The sequence below is a fragment of the Cucurbita moschata genome, unplaced genomic scaffold (genome assembly GCF_002738365.1).
Source record: "Cucurbita moschata cultivar Rifu unplaced genomic scaffold, Cmos_1.0 Cmo_Scf00031, whole genome shotgun sequence".
Taxonomy (NCBI): Eukaryota; Viridiplantae; Streptophyta; class Magnoliopsida; order Cucurbitales; family Cucurbitaceae; genus Cucurbita; species Cucurbita moschata.
The window spans coordinates 1,315,005-1,324,139 of record NW_019268547.1 but is presented as its reverse complement, the minus strand read 5'-3'; the positions used below and the strand labels follow the sequence as shown (position 1 = coordinate 1,324,139).

The 9,135-nt window shown below is 35.1% G+C and overlaps 1 protein-coding gene across 2 annotated transcripts in view; it reads right to left on the bottom strand.

The window, feature by feature from the left end:
* LOC111464951 (2-methoxy-6-polyprenyl-1,4-benzoquinol methylase, mitochondrial-like) overlaps positions 1–8,848 on the bottom strand; it is an 18,076-nt gene extending 9,228 nt beyond the window's left edge. Inside the window, exons 1-7 of one of the 2 annotated variants that reach the window (XM_023109241.1) lie at positions 8,682–8,848; positions 8,281–8,376; positions 6,445–6,571; positions 5,897–5,958; positions 2,971–3,129; positions 2,737–2,881; positions 551–622 (exon numbers count right to left, since the gene is read on the bottom strand). In XM_023109241.1, the coding sequence (XP_022965009.1) occupies positions 551–622; positions 2,737–2,881; positions 2,971–3,129; positions 5,897–5,958; positions 6,445–6,571; positions 8,281–8,374 (659 nt within the window). In that variant the 5' untranslated portion in view covers positions 8,375–8,376; positions 8,682–8,848. Of the gene's footprint in view, positions 1–550; positions 623–2,736; positions 2,882–2,970; positions 3,130–5,896; positions 5,959–6,370; positions 6,572–8,280; positions 8,377–8,681 lie in introns of both variants that reach the window. The other variant, XM_023109240.1, reaches the window with a different exon arrangement.
* Between the last annotated feature and the right edge of the window lie 287 nt (positions 8,849–9,135).

The window sequence follows — 9,135 nt, the reverse complement described above, 5'->3', positions numbered from 1 at the left end:
TTTAAGATTTTAAAAAAAAAAAAAAAAAAAAAAAAAAAATCTTGACCTGTATAATAAAAATGGTCATTAGCAAACTCAAGATGAGAAAGGTGAACAGGCTCCTTACCCACCCCTTAACTCCCTCAATCTCTCCCTTTTCCACTCCCACTAATACTAAAGGAAGAGGAAATGCCCACAACCAATCTCCTTTTTTCTAAGGCCCCTCGTAGATAAAATCTTACCCCTCAGCCCTCCATTAACAAAAATGGAGAAGTTAACCGTCTTAATACTATTCCACATTCAAACTCTCAATTTCAACCCAGATTTTCTTTTCCAAAACTTTAGCCAAGAAGTTTCAGTCAACGTGGTCCTAAGCTTTTTCAAAGTCGATCATTTTGAATGCCAAAATTCAATAAAAAATCAATATAATAGAAAAATTAATGAGAAGTTTTCAATTCAAAAAGATTAAATCATCGCATCAATGCAAGAGATGTTAAAGTTTGTAGATCACTATCATTTAAATCACGAAATATTAAATTTTCCATAATTAAAAAGTGTGAAAGTTACGTACAATTCCTTAAATACAGGAGCTTCAACATGGCTTAGCTCGAGGCAAAGAAATCTTCCTCCTCGTCTTAGAACCCTACAAACAAACACACTTTGTAAGTAAAAACTAATTCCAAAAGAAAGCAAGAGACGAATAGGAGCATGCTTCTTAGATAGTTTAAGAAATGAAAAGTAATCATTATCAAAGGAGAGAGCGAGGAGTCATCTCCCCATTAAAGTGCCAAACAAGATTATTAAACATAGCTATCTAATATACCTGTATCAGAAAAAGAGAATAAACCAACAAGGAGACAAGCTAAGAAGAACGAACATGGACATGGACATAGCCACGGACACGAACACATGTCAATTTCTAAAAAAGTAAGACACAAACCCGTTGAGAACACATTTTTTCCCCTATAACATGTGTGTGTATATGTTGATACATTAATACTTCACTACAGCTAAAACATGTAAATTTAACATAAAAACATAATATACTTCAAAAAAAATATACGAAATTAAGTCGATTAAAGATATTTGAAATCTTAAAAGCTGTAGAAAGATTTAGTTGGTTATGACTAGAGGAACAAGACGTCGTCCTAATACTTTAGGATTGATTAATATACAAGGAACCAATCTATAAGAAAAAGTATTTTTTCCCCTTTACTTTAGGTTAAATATTTTCTAGTGCCGTATCCAAGTCTTGTTTAGTTGTGTCCAAAATTAGAAAAAAAAATTAATTCAGACATGTTAAGCATGTCAAACACGTGTCCAATCCATGTCCGTGTTTCCTATGAGACAAGGCTACATTATGTTTCTTCCCTTGGATGTGGCTAAGAGTATTTATATTTTTGTGAAAAATACCAACGGAAAGTTTATTCATTGTTGGGATCTTGAACTTTCAAGCTTGGGAAAAAATTCAACCTACTCCTCAGGAATCCTTGATTGGATACTAGCCATGGACACCGTTGCCCACTTCACATACTGAAAAGTTCCACTTTGGGTAATGAAAGACTCGACCTCTCCAACCTAAAGGATTCCCCAATGCTTTAACAAACAATCGAACCCCTAGCTAAGGGCAAGCAAGGTAATCTTCCATCGGTCGAGTCAAAATCACTTATAACATTTAAGCAAGAACCTTTAGAGGATGTCCCTTGATTCTTCGATGCGCAAACCTCACTTCGTCTTTCACGCTCACAGCAGACAAATCAAATTCATTCCTCCCTATTTCAATCTACAACCAACAAAAGCTGCTCAAAGAAGGTGTCGAAGAAAAATACAATAAAGAGCATAGAAACTTATAATCAGCTCCTTTACATCTACTTGAACAATCTCAACTTATACAAGCTAGCTTTCAAGCAGAAGACGACGTGATCACTCACCTTCCCTTGTAGAAGCCAAGAAAGCCTTGGCCCTCCTAATTTTCACTTAACTCCTAATCCTATAATGAGATTAGGTCGAGTCATAAACCACTTCTTTTTTTATAAGAACCAATGAAAGAATATAGAAGGACATACAAAATACAGCTCCTCTAATCCAAAAGAATGAAACCTAGCTGATAATTATTACAAACAAAACCTTAGTCACAGAAGCCCACGCCAAGCATTAAACCTAATTAACTCCCAAAACTCTTCAGATCTTTCACCCTCACCAAGAATTCTAGGACTCCTCCCAAGCTAAAACCCCCACGCAGTAGCACAAAATACCAAGCCTATCAAAGGGTTTTTGTCTTCTCTCTGAAAGGGGGAACCAACAAAATATCCTCAAACATCCCCAACAGTCCCTACCCCATGCCATCAAGATGCCATAAAGAGCCCTTCCAATGTTTGTCATACCTAGTGGTTTCTAGCACAATCTTTCATTAAGGACAATGTTGTTTTGAATTCAAGGACATGGTTAGCATCTCACATTGTGTAACATTCTCCCACCCCTCCACACGAAGCATTAAAGGAACCCCTTCATGAACTGACATCATGCAGGGTCCCATCAAAATGCTCTACCAATTGGGCATCAGTTGCCCCATAGAAACCCTCAAATGGCTCAATATCACGTAGATGAATTTTAGAAAGGGGTAAATGCAATCTCCACTTGAAGGCAGCCTTATACACATTCTCTACACCAAAATTGGTCTTATTCAACCTACACAACTCATTTTTTCATAGGATTTAATGTAAAAAGAAAAAAAAAATCATAAGACAATAGAGTTACCTATAGGCCTCATCTAGAACTTTTTCAATGTGAGTAACGTTCCTAATTCCAAATGCAATTGTGTAACCATCCATTGAATTATCTTGAAAACTCAAAGCTTCGGCATCTCCTTCCTTCCATATAAGAGATCTTTCTTCTCCCAGACCTATAAGTTGAAAACATTACGGTACTATTTTCCTGACAACAAATTGCATTCAGAAAATGCAGACAATTCCATGTCAATCGTATATTTACCCATTTCAATGGCTCTCTTTTTACCAATGTTTAACATATGTGGGTTGATGTCACAAACATATATTTGAGTTTGTTCCTGAGAATCATCTTCCCGAACATCGTGCCTTTCTCTACGTTTCACATCATTAATACTTTCTAGAATCCTGAAAGCAACATCACCTGCAATATGTGAGAAATTAATATAACAGCTAATAATTGTCACATCTTATAAGCACAAAAGAGACGGAAATTCATGTGGTGAGTAAGTAATTATAGTTTTGAAATTCAAGTTACTTACATCCAAAGAGAACTTCCATCGACAGTTTCAAATAGGTTACAAATGGAAGATAAGGAAAGAAATATTGCACCCACACAAGATTCTAGTAACTAAAAATTTAAGATTTTTTTAATAGAAACACAGAAGATTAGATTGCTCTTTTAATAGAAAACAGGCTTTATCTATCAGAATAAACTAATGAGAAGCGAAAAAGAGATTTATAAGAGAGAAGAAAAAAAAAATCTTCTTTATTGACTAGACTGGAAAATCTTGAAGTTATTTGCCCTAACAAGTTTCAGGTTTTTTGCCAAATTTTATCAAAGTTTTTCCTTTTATGGCCTTTGGTTTAAATTGAAGGTTCGAATAATGAGAATTCCAGAAACTTTCAGTTGAGTTTCTTATAGTGCTTCTTTTGAACTCTTTTTGCACAAAAAGTTCATAAAATGATTGCTAATATAAAGTGTAATTTATATTTCTGATTTATACATGAAAAATGAATGTCTTTACTCTTTTACAGAAATTTCAGTGTATTTTCAGATCTGATTTTGGGCAAAACAGTAGTAAATCTTGAATCTTTTAGTGTTAAAATCTTGGAAAATCTTGTTTTATAGAGCAGAGAATTTTTCAGTTTAATGGTCCCTAATTATATATATTTTTATTGTACATACATATATATATATATATTTGTAGTTTTTAAGGTTTTAAAGGTTCTGTTGGAGAGGAATGTTTGATATTTTTATATTTATTGAAAAGTAGGATTTTGGTGATTTTTAATTTCATTATTGTTGGTCTCTCTCTACGCTTTGTGTCATCGGTCTGCTTCTTCCATCATTTCCATACGCTATGTTTTTCCTATTGGAGTCGGCACTTTTTTATTTCAATGGCTTTTATCATTCTCAACTGGTTCCTTGGTGAAAATTGGTTCATTTAGACCGAGATTTTCTAGAGTTCATGGTATGTTGCTAAAGGCGATCCTTGCAAGTTTGTGTTACTCTTCATTTTCTAGAGCTCATGGTATGCTGCTAAAGCCGGAAAGATGTAGCTTGGTTCCACATTAATAAATCTTTTGTCAATAATAGTTTTTATAATCATAAAAGTAGATTCCACATTACTCAAACAAACTTCAAATGCAACATCACAATCATCATCATCATGTGAGAGATGGAGAAGCAGTGGTATTCTTTGAAGAATGAAATACTCCTTTAGTGAAAACAACATCAAAATCTAATACTGTAAATTCTTGTTGACTACAATTATGAGAAACAACTTTCTAGATAGATGTGGCCCAAAGACTAGAACAATTTCTTCAATACAATCTGGATTTAATGTATTATCCACAATGATTGGAGGAATTGAAGAACGATGCACCTTTCTTTGAGTGTAGTACTGGGGATAAGTTGCAATAAAACAATTCTTCACCTCTTGAACGCTTAAAGACTTAGAAGATTCATGTGCCGAAATGGAATGACCAATATGTATCATTAGAGATCGTAATAGTCATCTCTCAATTTTCCTTTGAAGCATGCAGAAAACCTAGTGATGGAACTAAGAAGTCATCAAAAGATGGTGAACAACTATGCTGAGCAGACTATTCATCTTCAATTACAGAGCCAATTTGAATAATGTCTGACGGATTCAAAAAAATCTTTTAGATCTAAAGTGCTCTTATAAGACATTAAGACAAGGTATATCATGTGAGATTCCACGTTGGTTGGAGAGGGGAGCGAAGCATTCTTTATAAGGGTGTGAAAATCTTTCCCTAACGGATGCGTTTTAAAACCTTGAGGGGGAGCCCGGAAGGGAAAGCCTAAAGAGGACAATATCTGCTACCGGTGGGCTTGGGCTATTACATATCAACAAGAGTGATATCCCCAAATCAAAGGAAAAACAAATCCCTTTTTGGATCCATAATTTCAATTATAGCACGGATGATACGATAAAAGTTCTTTTGAACTTCAATATAGGTTGCACTACAATCTAACAAATTCAAGGTCTTAGATAAAACTTGAATCAAACCACCAAAAGTAATGTCCTATTACATGGACAGTGCACATATTCCAATAATGTAGAGGTTTTACCATTATACCAATATGCATGGTATCTTCCTTACGATATATTGATATAAGAAAAAGGAAATTTCCTAAGGCAATACAAAACAACCTCAGCCTATTTTGAGAGGGCTGGTAAACTCTCTCTCTTTTCCATAGATAAAAAGCATGAAAACATAATACTACCGTGCCCTTTACATCATAAAGCCCTGTAATGCACTTCCACACACATTCTATGACCCCCGAAATCCTAACTAACACGTCGACAATGAAATGCCCTTCTTTCCCATTCTCGTGCATTATATCTCAATCAGGAGTCTAATAGAACACATTCTCTCCAAGTCTTTTACATTTTTCAGACTTGAATGATCACTGACCACTAGGTCCACAAATGGTGATTGGCTACCTAACCTAAGCAAGCCATCTTAACACTACAGAATTTTGAAATTCCAAACAACATAAAGAATTAGTGTCAAAAACAAAGTACAGAGTCTTTGCAAATAATGTTGATAAAAATGAATGCCTCTTCTTAATCAAAGTTAGCACAAACAATTTCAAATTATGACAATCACGAGAATTGATATCTCATGATTAAAATAAAAAATATAAATAGTTTGCGTACCTGTACCACCAGCCACATCAAGATGCTTCATTCCAGGAAAAGGATTTAGCTCGGAAACAAGTCTACAATATTTAGCATAAAACATCAAAACAAACAAAAAAGAATAAAAGAGAGACGAAGAAAGAAGAATTTTTTTTTTTTTTTTTTTTAATCATAAAACTTGACTTTCTTTGAGAGAAGATAAAAGAATTATGGGCCAAACGACCCACAAAAAGGAGCCAAACAACAGGAATGGGATCCAGTCAAGAGAAATAAGACCAAGCGAATAATTATAAAAAATCCTAGAAGTTGAGGCTAGAGAGAAACTGAGAATCTAACGAGGGACCAAATATTGCTAGAAGAACTCTCACACCCTCTCTAAGACTTTTGTTGTTTTTCTCCCCCTAAAGCCTCCGCAAAATAGCACACACACCCATCTGCCACAAAAACTATCCTTTTATCACCAAAGGGCAGATGAAGGATAAGATACTCAACTGTCACGCCCTGAGGAAAAGAAGAAAATATGTCCTGTGGGTGAGAGAATGAAATTCGAGTTTAAAAAGTCGCACCTGTCTTTCCACAATCTATGCAATCCAGCACTCATCAAATCGTTCATCACATCATAATTTGAAGCAACATTGCTAAAGACATTACGAACCAGTCGGCTTTTTTCCTCTTCAGGCACTTCTTTGAATCCTGCAAAAAGTAGCAATATATCATTGTCTTTTTTCACAAATATATAAAAGAGGATTAACGAAGAGAAATGCAAGTTACTTGAAATTCACACCAAATTATTTGAAGTCTAAAACAAGATTTGTCTATGATCATTTACCAAAATTAATCGTTATTAACTAGATGTTAGCACAATGAGTGTGAAATCACGTTGACGTATACAAGAAACTTCCCTTCAACAGATTTATTTCAGTAATGTCTCGTTTATTACTTTAAATATTTGTAATACAACTTAAAATTTCTGTATTTGGATAAAAATAAGATTTTGTGCAATAAACTACTTAAATCCAATATTAGATAAAATTTTGGCATTTGAGAGTTGATATTTGCTAGCAAAACTGTTCTCCAAATAACTTTATTCTTTTTGAAAACCGCTTAACCCCACTTGGCTAACAAAGCTATTTCTTTGCCTTGATGTTTCCAGCTCTAATTGCTCCCATTTGGAGATTGGGAGAGACACGATATCCACTTGATGAGCTTTTAGATACCCCTCACCAACGCTCCCTTTCCAAAAGAAATCTCTAAGGACGTTTTCCAGCTCTTAACCATCATGGGCATCTAAAGATGGAAAAAGAAGAATAATGATATGCTCGAGAGAACCAAATTTACAAAAGTTAACCAACCACCTCTAGAAAGGGAGACTCTTCCAATTGGCCAACTCTCCAATGATTTTATCTTCGATGGGCTCCCAAAACCTTGTTAACCTTTGCTGGTGCCGTTCCCATGTAAGAAATGCCAAGTACCAACTACACAACCATCCCCTGTAGCAAGCACCTTTCAACTGTATTTACTCCACCAAATTACAGTATAAAAATGAAAATTCTAACCGTCTTAGCAAACCTTCCAACCAAATGGCCGCCTAAATTTTCTCATTCCTAAACAAGAGTACCCAAAGTTGGGGAGAATGAACTTGAAGAAAACTATACAGAGGAGTCCAATATCCACATTTTCTTTGTTCCCCAACTTGGCACCATGTAGTTATCCCATTAACCTTAAGAGCTCAAATTGTACCGACATTGCGTCCCCGCCCATGTATCGGAGGTTGGTATATGCACCTACTACCAGTACGATATTCGTAAATGACTTAGTATGGACACAGAAGGGTTTTGCCTCGATAGAATCCAAATGAATGAATGTTCGGGATGCCCCAATGATATGAACAACACATGGGTAAGTTCTAAATAGACATGTCCAAGAAAGCTCCAATGGCCAATGACATCCCAGGACCTCAGATGACATCATGATATGAGGGCCATGTTGTTTAGAATCAAGATAACGAGATGAGAGGCGACGATGCATATGAATGACATTGACCTAGAGTAGTGACGAGGTCGAGCCAGATGACTTGGCCTAGCGTAGAGGTAAGTCAGTTAAGGTCGCACACGATTGAACATGCACACACGGGCGGTATCTATGGCCAAACAAGCTTAAATTCCACATGAGTGGTGTTCGGTTAGCGAAGGAGAACATCGCCTAAGGTCCAACAAAGCCAGACAAAAAATATGAATGGAGCTTGAGTTCCCCTTGAGGCTATAATGTCACAAGGTTGAAAATGTACGACTGTAACACTAAGCACCAACAAAGACCACAAAAGCCAAAAATAAAACCTAGACAACCGTTTCCAAAAATCCTTCCTGTTCTAATGAGAGAGAGGGGGAGAGAGAGCAACCAACCAAAACTTGTAGCATGTGAATGTAAATGATTGGCAGAAGAAAACATTGGAAAAATTTTACTTCCAATCCTTCTAGTCACTGAACGCAAAGCCATGACTGCAATAAAGAAACAAAAAACATCAATCAACCCGAAGCCAACTAACAGATAAACAATACATTAAAAAACAATCGAATGTATACATAATTTGAAGAACAGAAGACATTTAAACTGAGATAGTAGCTTCTCATGATGCTGTTCTGATTGCCATATAAGCAAACCGGATTGAAAATACTTACGAAAGTTTCAACCAAGTTTAATTCGGCCACATTCCAATTTTGAACGAACGATTAAGAAACAGAAACTTCATTGCAAAAGGAATTGAAGAATTGAATAAAAGTAATTGCTCCATTGCCAGATTTACCTTGTGACTGAAAATCGAAAGGGAGCGATGGAGACAAGGCCGTAGCGTATAGTTAGGGCTGAAACTCAAATTTCAGAGGGAGGGATCAATGGAAACTGGAGAGAGTTTGTATCGGTCGGAGGAGAGCCGCCTGAAACGGGATCACTGTGAGCAGTTTTTCCCTTAAAAAAAATTAATAAAAATACCTAATTTTAGTCTAAAAAATATTCTTAAATTTAATTTTTTAATGCTTCAATAATATTATTTAATTTTTTAAAAATTCTGAAAATGGAAATTTACGCTATCAATAATATCTCCCTGAACCAAAAAAATAATTTTTCTAAATTTAATTATTGATTCGTGAAAGTTTCAATTTATTTTATTATTATTATTTATAAAAAAAAATTATTGGATTCTAATTAAATAAGTCTTTTAATTATTAAAAAAAAAAACGGGTATGTTATGAAGGACTATT